This window comes from Poromitra crassiceps (genome assembly GCF_964638095.1).
Source record: "Poromitra crassiceps genome assembly, chromosome: 10".
Classification (NCBI taxonomy): Eukaryota; Metazoa; Chordata; class Actinopteri; order Beryciformes; family Melamphaidae; genus Poromitra; species Poromitra crassiceps.
The window spans coordinates 45,272,328-45,296,635 of record NC_139631.1 but is presented as its reverse complement, the minus strand read 5'-3'; the positions used below and the strand labels follow the sequence as shown (position 1 = coordinate 45,296,635).

General features: G+C 45.1%; 1 protein-coding gene across 1 annotated transcript in view; it reads left to right on the top strand.

Annotated features, from left to right (window-relative positions):
* The window catches only part of znf608 (zinc finger protein 608), a gene marked incomplete at both ends in the record, with an annotated part of 105,401 nt that overhangs the window by 33,193 nt on the left and 47,900 nt on the right, over positions 1–24,308 (top strand). The window contains one exon of the mRNA XM_083645458.1: positions 2,944–3,211. Within this exon, the coding sequence (XP_083501584.1) occupies positions 2,944–3,211 (268 nt within the window). The remainder of the gene's footprint in view (positions 1–2,943; positions 3,212–24,308) is intronic.

Here is a 24,308-nt window from a genome sequence, read left to right as displayed (position 1 = left end):
CTGTTCCTGTAGTCCTGTAGTCCTGTGTTCTTTGTATTTTACTGTTACCTGTATTGATTGATTGATTGGTGTTTTGTATTCTAATCCTGTGAAGCGCTTTGTGAGTTTTCTCTGTGAGAAGTGCTATACAAATAAATGTTACTTACTTACTTAACACATTGACTGCCAGCCGTTTTTTTCTTGCTGTAGGTAGCTTCTGCCAAGCCGTTTTTTGAGGATTGTGGCTCATTTTACAAGAGCCGAGGATTCTTTTCTGCTTGGAGTTTGTGAACATACAATATCTCAAAAGTACTAATAGAATGTGTACTTTCTCTGTCTAAAAGAGTTAGTTTGTAGAGTTAGTAGTTATGTAAGCATTAGCAGTTGAATACAGCATGGTTTTAGCGTCAGAAAAAATATTCAGAGATAAACGGCTTTTTGTGAAATTCGATAGAACAGTCACTTTAACCATTCATTTTTGGCTCTCTCTCTCTCTCTCCCTCCCCCTCTCGCTCTCTCTCTCTCTCTCTCTCTCTCCCTTCCTCTCGCTCTCCCTCCCTCTCTCTCTCTCTCTCTCTCTCCCTCCCTCTCGCTCTCCCTCCCTCTCTCTCTCTCTCCCTCCCTCTCGGGAGGGAGACGCACTAGGTTTAATCCTAGTGAGAGGGGGAGAGGGAGAGAGAGAGAGAGAGAGAGAGAGGGAGGGAGGGAGAGAGAGAGAGCGAGAGAGAGAGAGAGGGAGAGAGCGAGAGGGAGAGTTGCTTCAACTCCTCCCTCCGTGGGCGTTCTTCTTGGCTGCAGCGGCCGTCACAAGCTTGTCACCAGTCTCAGTGCTTTGCTGCTGTCCTGTGCCTGTGGCTGCGCGGCCGCTGTTTGAGGAAGTCGGCATGGACTCGCTCGCTTCTTGGAGTTTTGGTTGAGAGAAGCTTTTGCGATTCTGGTCATATTCATGCTGCATGTTTCAAAGTGTGTTCCACCTGTAATCTATTATGTAAATTTGCAATCCCGCATCGCCAGCAATCAGCGCGAAAACGAAAGCGTTTTCCCCCATCCATTTTCATGAGAATGGCTGGGGTGAGAATGGCGTGACAATTTAAAAAAATGCTTGCCTTCCTCTAGTCAGGAGAGCACTGTTGCCACTTAGTGGGTTGGTGGAATGGGTTGTAAACGTTTGGTGGCTCCAATAATTATATAAGAGATGTAAAAGGGTTAGATGCACATCCCACGGTCAAAAAAAAAAAAATCATTTTTTTGACGACTCAACTCGTCGTTGGCAGTGAACAGCTGGATTGTGTTTGACGACTCAACTCGTTCTTGGCAATTAACGTGTTAATATGACATCACTTCCATCACAAATCGGTATTAAGAAGATGCTAGTTGAACGGGTCACTCTTTTTTTACAAGAGGTAAAGACGGCCGGCCGCTCGTTGTTCCCAACGTTCATATTCGGCCCCCACGCAGATTTGTCAGCTGCAAACAAATTGAGTTACGGTGGTCCAGGTGGTAAACACAATTATTCTATTGGGAAACATTTTCAGTTAAAGCTCGAACCCAAACAGATTTGAATCTAAGTTTCTTTAAAAATGTAGTGAGAACACACATTAGGCTCGTTTGAGTTGACTGCCGCCTCGCCTGGAAAGCAGACGAGAGCAGCCGAGCGCAGTCAGGTGAGGCGTCAACAAGTCGAACACCCCCGCAGCACACTCACTGCTGCTTTTCTTCTTCTACAGTTTTGTTTAACAGCAGTTTGTAAACAAATTAAAACATGCATTAGCGCCACCCACACTCACTGCTCAAATGACCCAGCCCTTCAGATTACTTATTTTTATGTTAATGTAGGCATTACAGGTGGTATTTATGTAAAATATGGAGTGACAGCTTGGAATAGATATAAAATTGAAGTTTCTACACTTCACTGTGGGTTTGTGATGCACCTGTGTTGAACCAATGGCAATGGGCGCTCAGCTTGATGCGTTTCTCGTCATCCTCTGTCATCCGCAGTCGGGCGCAGTTGGTGGGGAGCAACTGCGGCGCCTCGCTCTCACGAGAGTCCCGTGGCTCACGCAGTCGGGCAGGCGGAGCAAGTCGGACAACTTTTCTAACCATCATGCAACGGGGCAAGCAAGGCGCTGGTCGAATCTGCGCAGAACTTGCTCATCTCAAACGAGCCTAGTAACACACATTTCAGAAAAATCACTCTTCACGATGTCAATAGAGCAATGGTCTTTGTGCCCTGGCACAAATTGCAACACCGAAGGCCAGATGGCCACGCCCCTAAAATGACTAAATTCCCACCCTGGTGAGAGGCCAATTTCTTGTAGAGAGGATTGTGGCTGCAGGCAGATGTAGGGTGCAACAGAAAATGGTAAATGGCCTGCATTTATATAGCGCTTTTATCCAAAGCGCTTTACAGTCAGTAGGTACATTCACCCATTCACACACCGATGGCGGCACGTTACCACGCAGGGTGCTGCCACACCAACGGGAGCAATTTGGGGTTCAGTGTCTTGCCCAAGGACACTTTGACATGCAGACAGGTAGGAGCCAGGAATCGAACCACCGACCTCTTTTATCCAAAGCGATTAGTGGAAGACCCGCTGTACCTCCTGAGCAACAACCGACCACACAGACAGACATGCTCACAGACCACAGGCAGCCACCCCACAAACATAACGCAACATAACACAAAGTGGGAGAGGCTCTGCTCCAGTGAAGAGAGGGACAATACTCATTAATGTTGAAGGGATCCTACCAAGATCAATTGTATTTCTATTTGCTTTTTTGGATATTTGTAGTTTTTTTGTTTCTAGTTTTAGTCTTTTTTTATTTTATTTTATTTATGTGAGGATGTATTCTGCTGTCATATTGTAGTAGTGTCTGTTGAGTGTGTAAAAACAATCGTGCTAATATGGGACTGCATTTGTGTAGTCTGAACCCATCATAACCTACATTCTCCTCTTTCTCCAGGTGGACCCCATGTTCACAGTGCCCGCCCCCCCGGCTCCGGGCCACCCGGTGCCCCTAGGGGCATCCCTGCCCTCGGCCCCCTCCTTCTCCCCCCCGGCCCTGCCCCCCTCCAACCCCAAGCAGCCGGCGGTGAGGACCAGGTCTATCGGCACCAACACCCAGGACGGAGGCGTCTCGGGGGGCCTGGGAGACACGGCCTGCCTGGGGCCCTGCCAGCCCGGGACCAGCGTCAACCTGGAGGGCATCGTCTGGCACGAGACCGAGGAAGGTGAGCAGAGACAGGGAGAAGCGGGGCTGTTTTCACCTTCTGGGCTTCTTCTAATGCTTCAGTGTTTCTGTACCACGCTGCTAAGCTAACATATCTGATCAAAAGGCAAAAGACTCAGGTGTGTTCTCTGTGTGGTGAAATCAGGCGGCAAGCATGGGCAGAGGAAGCCGTGCAAGTGATACTGAAGGCTGTAGTTCCTCGACTGGCCACTTGAGGCTGGCTCTAAAACGGAGTGATTCCCCATTCACCCCTTGTTAACACATTCACTGCCAGCCGTTTTTTCAATACTGTAGGTAGGTTCTGCCAAGGTTTTTTTTTGAGGATTCTGGCTCATCTTTCAAGAGCCGAGGATTCTTTTCTGCTAAGATTTTGTGAACACAAATTATCTCAAAAGAACTAATAGAATGTGTGCTTTCTCTGTCTAAAAGAGTTAGTTTGTAGAGTTAGTAGTTATGTAGGCATTAGCAGTAGAATACAGCATGGTTTCAGCGTCTGAAAATTTATGCTGAGATAAATGGCTTTTTGTGAAATTCGATAGAACAGTCACTTTAACCATTTATTTTTGGCGTAAGACGTCAGACATCTAAACAATAGTTTTGAACAGTAATTTCCTCCATAGCAGCAGGAAACCCCCCTCTCCTTCAAACTCCTCCCTCCGTGTGTGTTCTCCTCTCTCCGTGGCTGCAGCGGTACAAGCGAGGCTCTGCCTGTCTGTGCTGCCTGGCTGCTGGCGGCTGCTCTTTGGGCGAGTCTGCATGAGTCGTTTCGGTTGTGAGCTCAGCTGGAATGAAGCTGCGTGCGATTGTGGGCTTTCTGCCGGTGTTTCAAAGTGTGTTGCACGCATAATCTATTATGCAAATTTGCAATCCCCCACCGCCAGCTCCCAGCGCGATAATGCGCGAAAGCGAAAGCGTTTTCGCCAATCCATTTTACAGTATGAGAATGGTTTCCTCGCGCGTTCCCCTGCAGTTTTGGCTCGGCTTTTTCTAGTCTGGAGAGCACTGTCGCCACTTAGTGGGTCGGTGGAATGGGTTGTACACGTTCGGTGGCTCCCATATTTTTATAGGAGACGTGGGGGGCGTTGATCCACGTCCCACCGTCAAATTTTTTTTTTTTTTTTGACGACTTGACTCGTCAATGGCAGTCAACCGTTGGATTTTTTTTGACGAGTCAACTCGCCAATGGCAGTGAACGTGTTAAAATGCCTGACTTGAGAACAGGGTTATGTTTAGAGCCTGGTTTTCATCTATATAGCTAATTTCACCTTTCATGACAACTGTACGTTGTTTTATAGGCCGTTTAGAGTCAAATTAATAGACGATAGAATAGACTGTTTTGGGTGTGATTGACAGGTTGCCTGTCCAATGATCACACAGCTTGCTGATCACATTTTTTTTAACTCTAATTGTTTCCACTCAGTTTTAACAATGGAAGCTGAGAGATTGTCCTCGTGTTTCCTTGTGTATAAAAGACGGATGACAGAGAAATCATAATTTATCTTGTTGCAATTACATTGAAGAGTCCAATAATATTTTCTTATTGTTATGCTGCTGCAGCTTTTGCCAAGTTGCAGTGAATGAAAGTGGCAGCTAATTGGCTAAATTGACAGCGGTGAATTTGTAGCCTACACATGCATGGATGGATTACTGAACGGGCCAACCGGGCACAGGCCCAGGGGCCCAACAGCTCAGGGGCCCCTGAACCATTAACTTTACATATACTGCCCCACAGTCAACGTTCTTTATCATTTACTTATTCACCAAAGCAAACATTAAGCTGCGTTCACACCGATCTATTAAAGTTTTTCGCTGGCATTGAGTTAACATACAAAGTCAATGCAAACGAGCGATTGAGCGTATATTCGCTGGGCGTCCGAGCGACAGCGACAGAGCGATAGGGCAAAAATTCGCTCGTCGCCCGAGATGAAATAGCCCAACTCGAGCGTGATTTCGCTGGCAACAGTCGCTTATTGCTCAACCCCCGAAGTGGCTGCAGTAAAAACACTGGTGCGTGAAACTGAAACTAAAATCGTCCGGCTAGCCGTGGAGCAAACTCTTCGCTTGGCCCTGCTAAATGCTAGGTCACAAACAAAACCTTCCTACTGAATGACTTATTCACTTCCCGTGAACTGGATCTTATGCTCCTGACAGAGACTTGGCTCCATGCTGGTGAGTGTACACCGTTCTCGGAACTTCTTCCTCCCGACTACATTTTCCAGCTCCCCCCGGTCCAAACTAGTCTTGAGAATTGTGCCTGCTGACGAGCGATTTAAACAGCGGCAGAGCGATTCCAAAGGGTTGAATCGAGCGACAGGGAGAAAAATAAATATCTCGGTGTGAACACAGCTTTAAAGGTGTCAACATGGCTCTGTCACAGTCAGTGAGTGTGTTTACATGCACACGATTAAACCGTTTATTAGCGGATTTCTAGAGTTACCTGATTATTCAAGTGTCACGTAAACAGCATCGGATAAAGGCCGTTATTAGTTTATGAGAAACCCAGTTTGAACACAGTTTGAGGTGAGTTCCCGCTATTTACTAAGTCATACATGGGCAACATACCGCCCGCGGGCCGCATACGGCCCGCGGGCGCCCCCTGTGTGGCCCGCGATGGAATTGCACACAATTTTTTTTTTTTTTTTTTTTTTTTTTTTTACAGTGCACCTGAACGCAACATGCAAGATACCCGCTGAATAAGTGTCCAAATGTTCATGTCATTCTGGCCAATACTCTTCTGTTATAGCATTTCAGTCTGGAATATGGAATATCTTTCAATAATATTTATGACTAAAAGGCTAAAAGTAATCTCATGTGTAAGAAATGACTGTTCTACATTGAAGTAGAAATTTAAATAATTAACTTGTTGGTTTTGGATTTATTTAGCTTCAAGAGTGCATTTTTGTTCTTGTGTGACCCTCAACACAGGCTTTGAGAATCCCAGGCCACTTACTGATACTTAATGCTTAAATGAACCCACTCATATTCTGGTTTATTTCAAGAAACAATTTTCGGCTAGTGGAAATTCGAATTGGCTGGTAACTTTAAAATCTAGCAGCCATATTGGCAGGTGGTGAAAAAAGTTAATTTCAAGCCCTGCAGGGAGAGCAGGTGGTGACATAGGAGTGAGTAAGAAAATGATCAAATATTGGTGGTTAAGACTGAATAATGACATCACAACTGTTAATTTAAAATGAGTTATTCCTCTAAACCTGGCTTCAAATGCCTAAAATTTTTCGCGCTGGCGCCGTTCAGCCCTCAGCAAAAACTGGTAGCGAGGACATTTTTTTGTGGCCCTCTCTATCATCAAAGTTGCCCATCCATGGGTTATGGCATGACAATATTTGTGCGGCCCCCGGCAACAATCTGGGTTTCTCATGTGGCCCCCCATGAAAAATAGTTGCCCACCCCTGTACAAGTGCATGTAAACGCGGATATCAGACTATTGCCAGTTACCTGATTATTCTCAGTTATCTGTTTATTGTGTGCATGTAAACGCACTCAGTGAGTGTTTCCCTCAGTTTATCTATAGCGCGTCAGCAATAAAGCTCTGCATCATTATCCAAAGGCTTCGTGACATAAAGCCCCCAAAATGTTGTTTTCCACTTTCATTTCACTTTCATAATCACTTTAATGGCAGCGCACATTTTAGATGCATGCAAACACGAGGGCAATGCCGTGACCACAGTGCACTGAGAGACAAATATCTCAACTTTTTGGAACAACGCAATAGCCTGGTCACATAGCCTGGAAAAAAGCCTAGAATCACTGACCATCCAAACGCAGGTGCAGGATCTAGAGACACAGATTAATTCACGGCAAGATATTTTTTCAGGTCTGCGTGTGTAGATCAATAAGTAAAGCTAATACAACAGTTTGACTGCTAATCCAATATACTAACAAACTTTGTGTGTAGTTGCTGTCTTCAACGCCAGGTGTTCCCATAGCACATCGGTGTTCACTGTCCACTCAGCACACTTCCACAAGATCCACCGTCAAGATAATGTACAGCTATGTACAGGGAAATCTACACTGAAATAATTTGTACCAAATTTCTTTTCATTAACACATTCACTGCCAACAGTTTTTTTTTTACTGTAGGTAGCTTCTGCCAAAGGTTTTTTTTGAGGATTCTGGCTCATCTTTCAAGAGCCGAGGATTATTTTCTGCTAGGAATTTGTGAACACAAAATATCTCAAAAGAACTAATAGAATGTGTGCTTTCTCTGTCTAAAAGAGTTAGTTTGTAGAGTTAGTAGTTATGTAGGCATTAGCAGTTGAATACAGCATGGTTTCAGCGTCTGAAAAGGAAAGTTGAGATAAATGCCTTTTTGTGAAATTCGATAGAACAGTCACTTTAACCATTTATTTTTGGCATCAGTAACACATCAGACATCTAAACGTTCTGAACAGTAATTTCCTCCATAACACCACCCCCACCCCCCTCTCCTTCAAACTCCTCCCTCCGTGTGTGTTCTCCTCCTCCCTCCGTGGCTCTGCAGCGGGCGTGTCACAAGTGAGTTTCTGCTGTCTGTGCTGTCTGGCTGCTGGCGGCCACTCTTTGGGCGAGTCTGGATGGGGCTCGTTCGTTTTCGGTTGTGAGCTCAGCTGGAATGAAGCTGCGTGCGATTTTGGGCTTTCTGCTGGTGTTTCAAAGTGTGTTGCACCCATAATCTATTATGCAAATTTGCAATCCCCCACCGCCAGCTCCCAGCGCGAAAGCGAAAGCGTTTTCGCCAATCCATTTTCATGAGAATGGCTTCCTCACGCTGCTGTCTTTGCTTGGCTTTCTCTCGTCTGGAGAGCACTGTCGCCACTTAGTGGGTCGATAAAATAGGTTAAACACATTCAATAGCTCCCATATTTTTCTAGGAGATGTAAAAGATTTTGATCCACGTCCCACCGTCAAATTTTTTTTTTTTTGACGAGATATCTCGTCCACGGCAGTCAAGCGTTGGTTTCTGCTTGACGAGATATCTCGTCCACGGCAGTGAACGTGTTAAATAATAAGAGTGATGGATCGAGGTGAAAGCTATAATTTCCCATAGAGGAGTTTAATCCTGAAAGGGAGATGTAGATGAAAAGAAGAGATATTATAACAGTTTCTGTACCCAAATAAGCTGTCCTATGTAGACCTATGTCCTGTGTCTGTGGAGACGTGTATCAGCAGGGGGCTAAACAACATGCTGAAATATGAAAATGGTGTCACGGAGGGCAGAGACGGGGTCTGTACCTGCACGGTGCGGTGAGTCTGCGCTGTGTGACGGGGTCTGTACTAGGGATGCCACGGTGTGAACATTTTCACACCGACTAATAAGCACGTGACGTCACCGGTATTACCGGTTACACCGCCAAAAAATAAATAAAAAATAAATAAATCAATAGCCTATCTTTTTTCCTCCCTTCTGTTTAGGGTTAATGTGTCACCATGTGCACAAAATGGCAAATAAAAATAATAATTGCAAAGACATGTAAATATAGTAGCTTAGTGAACATTTATTTAGCCTACACTGATTTATGAATGATATACTTGCAAATCTAGAGCGCAGCAGCGCTTCACTTTACTTTGTTTGATCTTTAGCGCTAGGATCAATCATTAGATCTTCCCGACCCTGTTTCAACAACATGAATGCATAGAAGGTTGTTTTATTTTTTATTTTTTTAATGAAAAACACAACAATAGATACAACAGTGAACAGTGCAATTAGAACCTCTCAAACAATATAGGGTAGGCGGCTATTACAAAACAAAGACCGATGACGGGCAGCAAAGCTGCAGACACATCCCGTGATGCTCTATAAAATAAGACAAATAAATGAGCTACACTATCTTAAATAATATATTATTATTAGCAGCAAAAATTGTGGAAACAAAAAAATACAAAATAAAAAATAGGCTATGAAAAAAGCCTTCCACACATGCAGGCAAGCCAGTTTTCAAAACGAATGCTTGCTTATAACATAAATAAATTGCACCGTTTTAAATGGAGAAATTAACTATAATATAATATATATATAATATAATAATAACTATAATAATAATAATAATAATAATAATAATAATAATAATAATAATAACAACAACAACAATATCGAGGGAACGAGGTGCGGCCTCGCTGCTGAGGTGCGGCAGCGGCACGGCCGCTTTCTTAAGGCCAAAGTCATAGGCTATATATACCTTACATGCAGACTTTCAAAATTAGATCATATATAGCCTATAGCTTATAAAAAAATAAAAATAAATTTGCACTTTGGCGGCAGGCTTTCAAAATGAGAGAAAAATATAGGCTATAGCCAATAAAAAATAAAATAAAATGCCAATTTGGCGACAGCCGACACAGCCCGGCCGACACGGCTTTATAGCCTACATATTCTTTGCTAGGAAAACCAGCATATTCACCTTGTCTGGTTTAAGAATGGATCTTTTGGCGGTGACTATGTTCCCGGCCGTGCTGAAGACCCTCTCCGATGCACAGCTTGTTGCACAGATGCAAAGGTATTTCCTGGCCCGTTGCACCTCACTGCGGACTCTGTTAAAGGCCGTGGGGATTGCTGTATTTGAGAAATATGTTCGCCCTGGCAAGTCGTACTGGCGGTCGAGTGTGGCTATGAGATTTTTGAACTCTGGCTTTTCAACAGTCTTGAAAGACACAAATCCTTTGCAGAGATACTTTGTTACAGCATCAGTGCAAGTGTTCCACCTCGCGCTGTCCTTCTTATATTTAACGCATCGCGCAAAAGCACCACTTATGGACGGCTGTGTCTCTCCTCTCTCTGGGTGGGGTTTAGCCGCGGGCTCCAGCTTCGCAGCCTCGCTCTTGTGGTGCACTTGAAGGTGAGTGTGTAGGTTCGATCTGTGTTTCCCCCCGATGCTGCCACCTTCATCAGACAAAGTTTGCACACTGCCTCGTTGACATTCTCCGGTTCCCTATTGGCGTTGGGTTTAAATCCGAAATATTGCCAAATAGGCGATTTTGCTTTTTTCTTTGACACCAAATCCTCAGCCCTCTCTTCTCCGCCATCGTGTCTCTTGGCCAACTCTCTTAATTAGGATCACGTGATCACAGTGTGCCGCTGCTGTGAGTCCAGACAGCGACAACAGACATGTCTTGACTTGTTCTTTGGGGGGGAAAAAGACGATGAAAAAAAAAGAAAAAAAAAGACGGTGTTCCCGGTGGGCACATTATGTAATCGGTGTATTCCCCAACACCGTGTAACACCGGTAATACCTAAAATCGCGGCAAGCCTAGTCTGTACCTGCACGGTGCGGTGAGTCTGCGCTGTGTGACGGGGTCTGTACCTGCACGGTGCGGTGAGTCTGCGCTGTGTGAGGGGGTCTGTACCTGCACGGTGCGGTGAGTCTGCGCTGTGTGAGGGGGTCTGTACCTGCACGGTGCGGTGAGTCTGAGCTGTGTGAGGGGGTCTGTACCTGCACGGTGCGGTGAGTCTGCGCTGTGTGACGGGGTCTGTACCTGCACGGTGCGGTGAGTCTGCGCTGTGTGAGGGGGTCTGTACCTGCACGGTGCGGTGAGTCTGCGCTGTGTGAGGGGGTCTGTACCTGCATGGTGCGGTGAGTCTGCGCTGTGTGAGGGGGTCTGTACCTGCACGGTGCGGTGAGTCTGAGCTGTGTGAGGATGAGACAAGTCTTATGTTGGAGTGAAGTCAAACACAGACACACACAAAAAGCCTCCCGCCCTTGTCATGCCCCAGCGAAGGCCAAGATGGCTGAAACGCATCAGCGGCTTTTTGGATCTCCCCCAGCCTGACTTGACTTTGCTTTGGCAGAACACTTTACTCCTCCTCCGCATCCAAGAGCACCTTGATTTGTGGAAAAGCCCAGACTTACTGTTCCACACACTTTTGCAGGTATACAGTGGCTTTCTTTTCCACCACCTTCATGTTTAAAATGTGTGGTCCACTGGATGATATTGGATCAGGTCTACTGCTGAAGGTAATCTTAGTTTTAACTGAATGCAAGATGAACAACGGCTGAACTTTTGTCCCATTTCCAAATGTCTATGAGAAAATGTGTGAAAAAATCAATTGGATGTTGCAAGGAACGGGACTGGTAGAAAAAATTATAGGTCTGTGCACACATCATTACAGGATCTAATGTTACAGGATCTAACGTTACAGGCAAAAGCATCATTACAGGATCTAACGTTACAGGCAGCAGCATCGTTACAGGATCTAAGGTTACAGGCAGCAGCATCGTTACAGGATCTAAGGTTACAGGCAGCAGCATCGTTACAGGCAGAAACATTGTTGCAGGATCTAACGTTACAAGCAGCAGCATTGTTACAGGATCTAACGTTACAGGCAACAGCATCATTACAGGATCTAACGTTACAAGCAGCAGCATCGTTACAGGATTGAACGTTACAGGCAGCAGCATCGTTACAGGATTGAACGTTACAGGCAGCAGCATCGTTACAGGATCTAATGTTACAGGGAGCAGCATCGTTTCAGGATCTAACGTTACAGGCAACAGCATCGTTACAGGATCTAATGTTACAGGGAGCAGCATCGTTTCAGGATCTAACGTTACAGGCAACAGCATCGTTACAGGATCTAACGTTACAGGCAACAGCATCGTTACAGGATTGAACTTTACAGGCAACAGCATCGTTACAGGATCTAATGTTACAGGGAGCAGCATCGTTAAAGGATCTAACGCTGGGGACATACCAGACGCGAAAATTGCGCGCATGCGCCGCGCAGCGCACCTCCGCGCAGAAGTCGCTTAAAGTGTCCACACAGAGAGCGCAGCTCACTTTGCGCGCTCTGCTCGTCCGCTATATATTTTGCCCCAGATCTCCTGTCTTCGTTATCATGGCCAAGTAAATGATGACATAAATATCTAAAGTAATATGTTTGGGATAACAGTTAATGGCTACCTTCGTTATAAAATGCAATTGCATCATTTGTCTGTTCTCCTCCCGTTTTCCCAGTGCGTGCTGGTGCTGTTGTAGAGAGAAGGCGAGTCCTAGCTCTCTACTTGTTGCTCCGCAGGCAACGAGCCGCTAGAAGCCGCTCCCCCTCTCCCACTGCTCTTTCTCTCTTTGCACACTTCCAAAGGGGCAATCAACAACGTAAATAAACATTATTTTACTTTGAAATTGGTTTTATTTGACGAATGTCCGGTTTCAGAGTTCCTGCCTGCCCTTATCTGATCTGTTCAGCTTGACAGAGTCGCTCACGGGCGCAGACGGCCGCGCAGGAAAATAGAACTCCAGGCTGAGCTGAGCGTCCCTGAGCGGGCGCTGAGCTGAGCTGAGCGGCGCGCTGCGCGCAATTCGGTGTGGACTGACAGATCTGTTAACATGGTGTCCTAATGAAAACTGGCTGCGCACAAGGTCGCAAATGGTCGCGCCGCGCAGCTTACGTGCAGGAGACGCGTGCGGTGTGTTTTCACCGTAATGTTACAGGCAGCACCATCCTTATAGGATCTAACGTTACAGGTAGCAAGCAGCATTGTTACAGGATCTAACGTTACAGGCAGCACCATCCTTACAGGATATAACGTTACAGGTAGCAAGCAGCATTGTTACAGGATCTAACATTACAGGCAGCACCATCCTTACAGGATATAACGTTACAGGTAGCAAGCAGCATTGTTACAGGATCTAACATTACAGGTAGAAGCATCATTACAGGATCTAACGTTACAGGTAGAAGCATCATTACAGGATCTAACGTTACAGGTAGAAGCATCATTACAGGATCTAACGTTACAGGCAGAAGCATCATTACAGGATCTAACGATACAGGCAAGGCAGGCAACCAGGCATAAGCATGATGTTTGTAAAATGTGAAAGCATTAGATACAGTAATAGATATTCTAAGAAGCCAATATTTGATTTGATTTGATCTTAAATTTTCTTGAACAAATCAAACATAAAATCATAATAAAGACAAAAAATAGAACAATCAAGTCAAACAGTCTTACAGGGATACACCACTTTTTTGGAAGTTTAGCTCATTTGCCACATCCCCCCCACATAACCAAGATACACCATGCCTTACCGGCACGGTAAGGAAGGAAAAGAGGTAGCCGGCACTACTTTCCAAACATGGCCGCCGACCTCTTTTCTTTCCAAAATGACCAATTATGTGCATTTTGGATTAATATTTCATCGTGTGGTGAGTACCCGAAGCACAACATGTATTTTGGCACCGTGAGATGTGTGTTTTGGCAGATTTTTAACAGCTGTACCATTAGCCTCCATTCTATGGCGATAATTACTAACTTCACAACTGTAGCCCACTGTAAACTGAGCGGACAGTGCCGGTAAAACTAAAATACAATGATTTGTTTTGGTTCTACTCTCTAACAGTAAAGACAGCATTACCTGCACTACTAATGCAGAATAGCTGCTAGTGCTAAAGGAGGGAGACTTTGCCGTAACAGGAGCCTCTTCATTAGAGGCTGCATGGGGACATTACTGAGCACATTTTTCTGACAGCTCAAAACAATTACTGCTGGGATGAGGCAACTGTAACCCAAGACCAACCGAGCAACAAAGAGCAATGAAGAGCAACTGAGCAATGAAGAGCAACCGAGCAACAAAGAGCAACCGAGCAACAAAGAGCAATGAAGAGCAACTGAGCAATGAAGAGCAACCGAGCTACTGAGCAACAAATAGCAACCGAGCAAAAAGTGGGGGTTCTACCTCATGAGTAGACTTTAGGGTTGAATGTTTCCCATTGCAAAACAGCACACAGTAGCAGTGGACATTAATGTTTTGTATTATGTCTTGTATTTATTCAGCACTTATAATCCCACAAAGTCAGATAATTAGTGACCGGTCAGCTCTACTGTAACCTGATGCTGCAAGATGGTTTGTTACACAGAACCATCTGCAACCTCGTTTTTGGAAAAGGGCAGGCACATTAAAAAAAATGCCTGGCAGGCGATTGGATCAACCATCTGTCTATCACTGTCGTCACCCCTAAATCCCACCCGTACCTACCTGCCTCTGGACACTGATTGGTCCGGCCCACTACTGGGGTGGAGTTAAACCAATAGAGCATGGCAAGATGGATCCAGCTGTCTCACAAGGTTCCTCTTGGATTTGCTTTGCTCTTATTTGCTCTTGTATTTCTTCTTCTTCTTCTTCTTCTTCTTCTTCTTCTTCTTCTTCTTCTTCTTCTTCTTCTTCTTCTTCCTCCTCCTTCCCCCCTTGCCCTTCAAACGACTCACAGCCCCGACTCACCGCTGTGCAGCAGCTATAATTACTCCCACTTTTAAGAAGTGAGGAAATTAAAAAGCTGCATAACTCGGCTCAGTTTGCCCCCTAAACCACAAACAAGGTCTCATCCCCTCTCACTGAGCCTCTGCACGGCCTCCCTGTTTGTCCAAACATTCTTCTGTCTGTCAGTTTGCTCACTGGTGGGAGATGACCCTTCATTCCGTATTCGTACGTTTTGCATAGACGGCACAACATTCCCGCCTTGAACAGGCAGTGTAAAAGGAGCTATTACAGCCGCTGATTTCACTGTGAGTGCAAACATGCGTCAGCTGGTGTGTTTGGTTAGGATGAAAACCAGGACACTTGGCTTTAGACGGCACATGGAGGCAGATCGTCTACAGGGTGTCTGAAAAGCCTGGGATCACAGGGAATCACAGTATCAAGACTGTTTGTCAGGAGAGGGATTCAAACCCTCACCTCCACTCAGAGACCAGAGACTCTTGCTGCCTTAAAGTCGAACTGAACCCGTTCGTCATGTGCATAATGAGTCCGTTTCAGACTGAAAACAGTTTGTCTAAGATGACAGGTTGAGAGGCGGGTCATAGTATCATGTCGATGATTTTATTTGACAATTCTGGGGACTGGATTGGGCTTTGGCCAATCCTGGCGTGTTCCGCCTCCAAATCGAGTGGGATTCAGTGTGTTGTGGCGCTCCCCTCGGGAAGACCCTTTTGACGGGAGGTTAGTGGCTGAGTGGAGCTCAGCGAGCCGCAGGCAGCCAGCTGCCTTCGGCAGTGCGACCCCTGACAACCAAGCTCTCGGATGCGCGCGCCATTATCGCTGCTGTAAATACGATATCCCTGGAATGCGGGTTTTAACGAGCCAGTTACATTTCTTCGCATTCTTAGAGATTATAGTTTTTGTTTTTTGTTCATGTTTCTAACAATTGGCCAAGTTAGTAGTTAGTTTATGGGATAGGAATTCTGCCAGATTACAGGCACTAGGCGCCATTTTCTACTTCATTTGGAAGAGAAAATTATTTTGATTTGATTTGATTGACAGCTGCATGTCGTGATATGATTGGTTGAAATGGGGTAGAAATTTGATAGTACTAGGTGACGTCAGCAAACTGTAGATTACTGTTATCAATGAAATCTTGAAAAATGAACTTTTGATGTGAAAAAGTGTGAAAAACTAAAGAAATTAGATTGTTGTGATTTTTTTTGCATACATTATTAAATAGGTGCACTGAATACCCAGGTATTTGAACTAAAAGAAAAGAAAAGTCATTTTTGGGTTCAGCTTGACTTTAACGGCATTTGGTAGTCCCAGTTTCATCTGGCAATGCCAACAACGGCTGTGGGAAATGTATGTTGTTAGTACGCTTTGAAGAGGCAACGCATTTGGGTAGTGCGTCTATCCCTTCATTTCCACACCATGTAAAAGCCTTTAGACCCTTCTGCTATCCGTGTGAATCCAGAGTTTTTCAGACGCCTTACAGAGATGGGGACTTGGACTTTTAGCTTTGTTTTTTTAGCTATGCAGTGTTCTAAGCAGACCAGATGGCATCCTGCAGATGATAGAACACTCATCCATAAGAGACCTGACTTGGACTTGTGACCAAAGACTTGTGACTTGACTTGGACCTGCCCCTGACTTGAGACTTGACTTGTCTCGCACTCTAGCTCAAAAACTTGAGACTTGCCTTGGACTTGCCCAACGATACCTCGGTGCCGCCGGGCAGCGGATCAGACGGCCCGACTCTCCCAATGATTGCGACGCCGCGGCGCTCTGAGAGAACGTTAAACGAGGACAGCGGGCAGCGCCTCAGCCTCTCAGCGGAGGGCTAATGCCTTACCTCAGGCTGCTAATGGAGAAATCCTGTCTCCCCGCGCTCTGCCAGCCACCGGCCTTCTGAAGTGGAGCGTGGAGCCGCGTGAGGAGCCGTTTGTATCTCGGCCCAGTATTAATTAAGCTCCTGTCCGCTCGGGCAAAAAGCAACACAAACACAAGGCGGGGGCATATTTCCCAGACGCACCGAGCTGCTAAACAGGCCGGAGAGACGGGCGACAGAGAGGGAGGAGGGGGAGAAGGACAGACAGTGAATTATACAGCAGACACTCCCTGTGCTTTGAATCAAGCCCAAAGCTAGACACGGAACGAGACGGTGCAGTGGAGAACGGATCCTGCACTGGATGTCCTAAACCGGCCAGAGAGATGCAGTTCAACTTCAACCTTCTTTTGAACATTGATCCTTCTCTGCAATAGCATTACAATTATAGTACAAAGAAAATTGCAAAGACAAGTCAAAGCAAGTTCATTTGTATAGCCCTAGTTCACAAGCATGTCTCAGAGGACTTCATATAGTGTGTATGGCTAAATCAACACTATCAATACACAGAATGTATCAATTTGTCTACATAAAGCATTATCAAAAGCAAGCACAGAAGAGAAAGGGGAGGGAGAAGGAAAAAGAATGGAGAGAGAAGAGGGAGATTGGGGAGAGATGAGTGTGGAGAGAGAGGAGAGGGGAAACTATAAAAATATAACAATAGAGCAAAATATAAAAAACATACAAAGGGAAGTATATGAGATATATACTTTATTGTCATAAATGAGGAATAGTATAGTGTAGGGGTGTCACAATATATCGTCCCACGAAATTTCGCGATAGTAAAACGTCACGATATGTATCGTTGAGATGAAATCTCATATCGCAATTTCTTTTCTTTCTTTTTTTTCAAAAATAGACAAAGAAACGTCTTTGTTTGTTGAAGTTCAATGTGTGGAAAGTAGTTCAGTTGAACAAGTCTCTGAAGAGACACATGAGAAGTTATACAGGAGAGAAACCATTCAATTGAGTTTCTGGCAAAACTGTTTACTTGACAGGAAAAACTGATGCATAAAAAATAGACTAAGAAAAGTCTTGTTGTTTGAGTTTGAAGAAAAACTGAAGATGCATAATGAGAATTTATACTGCTGAGAAACCTTTTAGTTCAAAGTAAATCTAAGTGACGGTGTAACTCATTCTATTTCAAGATAAGCCTTATCTCCAATCTCATGTTTTTTCTAGTTGTTATTGTAATAACAATTTCCCACAACAGCATGTTTTGTATTTGTGCATTTCAAATAAAATACTACTTTTCCAGTCATATATTGTCATTATTCAAGTTTAAAAAAATATTGTTAAAATCGTATCGTATCGTATCGTTATCGTGAACCCAGTATCGTGATACGTATCGTATCGTGAACTGAGTGTATCGTGACACCCCTAGTATAGTGGGAATCTACAACCTACAAATTATTAGAACTTAAAGTGACATATTTACAGAGCTAGAGGATTGGCTGTGTATAATAATGAATACACAACGCACTGCAAAGCTAGAACCAGTAGCTAGATAAAAAAAGGTTCAGAGGGGCGGGGACCTCACACAACGGAGCTACTGCACAGAATCTGGTCCACTAGTTTTGGCCTCAAAAGAGCATAGTGGGAGGAGGTGGTGTCACAGTCTCCACTTTTAATATAGCTCAGTGAAACTAACCTTATGATGTGCAAAATAACAGAACCGCATCCCCGAAACACTCTGAGAAAACAAAGAGTAGCTACTAGCTAGCCTCGCAAACAGAGCGGCTGTCTGTGTGTGCTCCCTGGCTGTAAGCTACGACATCAGTCTCAGGGAATATCAGATTTGGGACTGCAATAGAAATGAGAGGACTGGAAGTGAGCGAGGAAGTAGGACTGAAGTGGTAGTGGAAGTTCTGAAAATATGTGTTTTATTCCAGCATCGGTTGTACTACGAAAAAAGTTAATGCAGCACGCACAGTCTGTGTTTGCACAACCGCTAATGTAGGCTAACGCTAGCTAACATTAACGTTAGCCTAGCAGAGGTGGCTTTCACAGGCAAACCGATAGCCTACTTTTTAGCTGGAATAAAGTATGAAGACACATTTTCAGAACTTGCCACTTAGTCCAACTGACTTGCTCTTCCTTTTTGTTTGTCCTCTGTAAAATAAGCACAAGCATTAGCCAACGTTAGCTAGCTAAAAAAAAGAAAACGCGATTTTTCAGACGGCAGCCCGTCTTTATTGTCACACGAACACACTACAACACATGCATGTGGCCACAACACACACTCATGCTGACGGTGGCCAGTGAAATATGTCCTCTGCATTCGACCCATCCAGGCTTGTCCTTTCCTCCAGGGGGCAGGCCAGGAGCAGTGGTCGCTATTTCTTTCCAGCGCCCGGGTACCTTCATTGGACCATCATTGGACCAACTTCAGATGTTGTCGTCACTGGTCGGATGACGATCTTCTGCATGTTTTTAGTGGGGGGTTATGTACGGGGGAACCCCCTGGGGGGTACGGGGAGAACATGCAAACTCCACACAGAAAGGCCCTTTCGACGAGATAGCCCACCTGGGCAGTAGGCACTGAAGATATGGGGGGGTCACAACTCCAGCGCCCACAGCGTCCCAGGTGGGAATCGAACCCAGGACCTTCGAGCTGAGAGGCGACAGCGCTTACCACTGCACCACCGTACCACCGTTATAACGTTAGCTGTTTATGTTTGTCACCAAACATGTGTTGCTGATGTTACGTTGTACATTCAGGAGCCAGGAGGGAGTATTTTATTCTACAGAACATTATGATTTCTGAATAACAGCTATTTAAATTGGAGTTGTCTATTACTTTCCATACTATTGCCATACTTGGTAACCGTTTTATAAAAAGCAAATAGCTCACTTCAGGCCGTGATATTATGCTCATTGTACAAGGGTGTTTTCAAAGCACGAGCCTTAGGTGTGGTATAATAAGCATATGGAAAAGGTGGAAAAGCAAGCACACTCACAGATAAAACAGTCGGTGGGTGCACGGCTCAAAAAGATTGTCTTCCTCAGTGGTACAGTGGTACAGTGGTACACTGAGGAAGACAATTACTGTTGAAACGTTTGTACTTTGCCATCTGCTTTATTAAATCAACAAAAAGGACATTTTGAGAGTGCTGGCCTTTCTTCTCCTTTAAAGTATAATGAGCATATACCTGTCGTGACTCATGTGTTATTGCTTAATTATATATGTGGATATTTAATATAGTAATTTACAATAGGATGTAATTAATATGAATAATGTGGAATCTGAATAAAGATACTGAATATCTCATATACAAGATGGAGCAGGAGAGAGGAAGAGAGAGTACATCTAGAGCTCTCTCTCTCCCTCCAAACAGGCGAGAGGGCGGGATGGAGAGGAGGAAAAAGAGGATGGGAGTAAGGATGGAGAGAAGGGCGAACATTTTATTTTTTATTTTTTTTGGGGCACTCGGGGACTATCCTTCAGAAGGCGTAGTGATAGCTGGCCTTCTCTCCTCTGGCGGAAGGATACGAGGCAGACGCTGCTGCTGTTGGGCTGCATGTTGATTAAGCAGAATACTAATTAGAGAGAGAAGGAGACCAAGAGCAACCAACACCCCCACTATGGGTGCCAGGGCCTTCAGCTGCTCCGCATCCAGACTCTGGAACTCCTTGCCGTTACACATCCGACAGTCTGACTCCATAACCACATTCAAATCCCACCTCAAAAACCCACCTGTTCAAACTGGTCTACTCACTTTAATCTCATACAGCGCTCTATCTGTGTCATCTGCCTCCCCTGTGTATCTTTTGTCTGTCTTTTCTTTTATCTACGCTCACTGTATTTTAATTATGCTGGTGTTTGCAATGCCTGTTTTTATCTGAGTATAATGATATTTTATAATGTTATGTCTCTTTTATGCACTGTATGATGACCTTGGGTGTTCTGAAAGGCGTCTCCAAATAAAATGTATTATTATTATTATTATTATTACGCACGTTGGGCAACGGCACCGCATACTGGAAGCAGGGAAATATTACAGTAGTGCGCCATTACTGCGCTGGTTTAAGACAAGCTTTTATTGATCTTAGCGCAGTTGTTTTCAGTCTACCACAAGATAGCACTACTGCAGGCCCACCCACAGCGCACTGAGGGGGACGGCAGGTGTACACCCTCCAGGCCTCAGGGCCTGGAGGGTGTAACCCCGGGGCGCTGGGGGTGTAACCCCCATAGCCTTAAGGGTGTGACCCCCATGGTGTGGAGGGTGTGACCCCCATGGTGTGGAGGGTGTAACCCCTGTGCCCTGGGGGTGTGACCCCCATGGCCTGGCTAAATTTCCACACGGGCCTAATCATCCCTCCTTACTTAATTGGCTCTTTCAATCCTCAACTCTTCACCTCGATAGCTGATGTGTGGTCAGCGTTCTGGCACCAACTGGCTGCCGCGCATCATCCAAGGGCGAGCTACACAAGTGCTATATAAATGCAATAATTTTTTTGTCCGTTTGTTTTGGTTTTGGTGAGGAGTCTGGCATTGTGGACTCTTTTGTCTGAACACTCATGCTGTCAAGATGTTACGAAGTGAGCTCACAGAGACTGAGGGCCATGATGACATGTCACTGTCTGGTGACACGGTGTTATCAGATCTGTCCGGCTCGTTAGCCGGAGGTTTCTCGTTAAACACGATCGATATACGCTCGCCGTGTCTCAGAAACTCATTAATTCCCCATGCTGTGAAAGCATTTCTGACGGTGGCGATGGCGCTAATTGAAGAGTGAGAAGTGTGTTGCAGTCAAACCTGCTTTTAAAGCTGTAATGTGTCCCAAAGTTGATTTCCTCTGCGTTGCCACTGGCACATCGCAGAAGAGAGGTTAATGGTTTTCAAATGTCAAATGTGCGTGCGTGCGTGTGTGGGTGGTTGGGGGGGAGGGGCAAGAGAGAGAGAGAGAGAGAGAGAGACCCACCCTGACTGGATGCAGGGCTTCCCCCCCCCCAGCTGATAGTTTAACCCTTGCAGGTTGATGTTTCTTTCCAATCAGAAACCGGACAGGATTAGATGAGTGCATTCTTCTCGTCAGACATTCCTGACCAGAATCAGTTTGACCAATTTCACAGAGGCCGCGGCAAACAGCTCGTACCACTTTGAAAACAATTGTCACCTCAAAGGTGTGACCTTAGCATTTTGCTTCCAGACCTTTAGCCACGGTCCTGCTTGTGGGGTTTCCATTTACCTACTGTTATAGCATGGTGATGAATACTGGTGAAACCTTCCTTCACTGCCTCACCCTCTGACACCACAGGAGGGCGACTGTAACACACAAGCAGCAAGAAGCCGGCCCTCTGAACTGACTGATGCTTTGTATCGCTAAGGTCATCTCACATCCCATTCACTATTCAACTCGTTAGCCTACTTCAGGCTGCGGCCGACAGCACCGCCTATTTTGTTCTTGAAAATCTTGACGTTGATTTGGGGACAGTGACGGGGCTTGATAGCTAGCTAGTCTTGTTATTAACAATGCTGTCAAATTATATTTACTGTTTGTCAACCGTACGCAATGTTATTGACTTTGAAACTTGCTAGCATAACGTTAGCTCTCTGGCTCATAATGTTAGCTGAGTAAAGGGTTCTATAAGCTGACTGCTGTGTGGACGAGATTATCTCCCGTTGCCAAATCATATCTAAGCAGTGGAACTTTCTATTCACCTGTTTTTATGCAAATTTTCAACTTGCCGTAAAAAAAAATCCCAATATTGCCGAACATTTTTTACCCTTGGGGGAGGTGGAAAAGTTGGCATATCAATAAAAGGTAAATGCGATCACGTGCAGTGGGGGGCACGGTGGTGCAATGGCAAGCGCTGTCGCCTCACAGCTAGAAGGTCCTGGGTTCGATTCCCACCTGGGACGCTGTGAGCGCTGAAGGAGTGCGTGCCTGTCCGCATGTCCTCGAGTGCCCACCGCCCCGGTGGGGTCGTCAAAAGGGCCTTTCTGTGTGGAGTTTGCATGTTCTCCCCGTGCCCCCTGGGGGTTTCCTTCATATAGGAACCCCACACCAAAACATGCAATATCCTGGTCGCTGATGTGGTGCCGGGGGGGAAGCGCAGTGTCTTGGTTCACCTCGTTTAACCAGTGGGTGGAAACGGGCATAATTTTGCATTTTGCAATTTGCCATACATTTGGATGGAAACTCAACTAGTGACCTTATGGGATGGTGAGGATTTTGGAGGTTTTAGACAAATCCTCAGGTGTGCAGGGAAACGGAGTTATGGCTGGTGAAAAACGTGACCATGATATAAGCAGGATAATGCCCTTGGAGGCAGGTGTCCATGGACTTAATGGACGATGGGGAGAGCAGAACTCCTCGTCTGGAGGGCGACAGTTGTCCCCAGTGTCAGAGATTGTTGCACAGCCGTAGGGAAGTCCAGAGAGGACTCAGAGCAGCCGAAGATGGTGAGTTCTGTCTTCGGCTGTAGGGTTATTTTGTAGGCCTTAGAGTACCAGTCAAATATTTTGGCCCAGAATCCCGTTAATGAAGGGCAGAACCAAAAGGCATGAGATAATGTTCCCTCTGACACCTGACACCTTTCACACAGTGGCGAGACAGAAGGGAAGATCTTGTGCAGTTTATGCTTGGAGTAGTGAAGACGATGAGTGACCTTAAATTGGATCAGCTGGTGTCTGCTACATGTATTAACTGAGCAGAGTTGTACCAGAGACAGACTAAACAGTGTCGAATTTAACTGAGGTGGTGTCCAAAACTTTTGGGGATTTAAATTTGGACTCTTTAAACTTAATGCAACTTATTGATAGCCCGACCAGACTCAACCCACCTAAGCCAAACAGTGACACACTATTAGATGTCATACTCACCAATAGGGCTCATAAGTATACAGCAATTGGTGTGTTTGCAAACGACATGAGCGACTACTGTGTAATTGGTTGTGTTAGAAATACCAAAACACTCAAATCAAATGGTCTCACTGTTACAAGACAGTGTTTCAAACACTTCACAGAACAGGCCTTTCTGCATGACCTGGCAAGACTAAACTGGGAATGAATTGCACTGATTCCTACTGTTAATAAGGCTGTTGCCTTTTTTCAGCAGCAGTTGCATAACTAAGCCGATCCTGGTTGCAAACAGACATGCTCCCTTCAAAAAGTTCAGAATGAAGAATCGAGACAATCCATGGTTCACCAAAGAACTTGCCAAGCTCATCCACTGTAGAAATAAACAGTGGTCCCTACTAGCAAGGAAGACCAATAGTACTGAAGATTTTAGCAGCGCTTCAGAGCCTTCAGAAATCAGTGCATTTCCTCCATTTGAACCTCCAAATCAAATTACTATCTTATCCTGACAAATAATAGTTTTAATAATCCTTCAAAATTCTGGAAAACAATCAACGTTCTACACAACAAAAATGCATCTGTTTTTCCCCAAGAATTGAAAATTGGAAATGTCTCCATCACTGACAAACATGATATGCTAAATGCCTTTAACAGTAATTTTGAGAAGGCAGGTCTTATTCTTGATCAGCAGTCCCCCTCTTTCCCACCTGACCCTTCAGAGTGTATTATACCCTCAAGTACATCTTCAACCTCTGTTCTCTCATTTGATTTTGAAGCCTTTCAGGTCTCCGACGTCCTTCATGCTCTAAATACAATGGACCTTAAAAAGTCACCTGGGCCTGATGGACTGGATGCATTCCTGTTAACGGCTGCTGCATCGATCATAGCAGAGCCCATCACCCACGTCTTTAATATGTCCATTGGCCTTAGGTTCCAGTTACCTGGAAGCAAGCTTACGTCACATCCCTGCCTAAAGCTGGCAACCGATCTGAAATGAATAATTATATAGACCTATTTCAAATCTCTCTGTCCTGTCTACAATTTTGGAATCACTTTTCGCTACCTACCCAGTTGAAATCATATCTGGATTCACTCAATATTTTAAACAATATGCAAGGCCCTGGACAACAAACTTATCTGCGTGTCTCTGTTTATTGACCTTACAAAGGCTTTTGATACTGTGGACCACCCACTACTCATTAAAGCAACTATGAG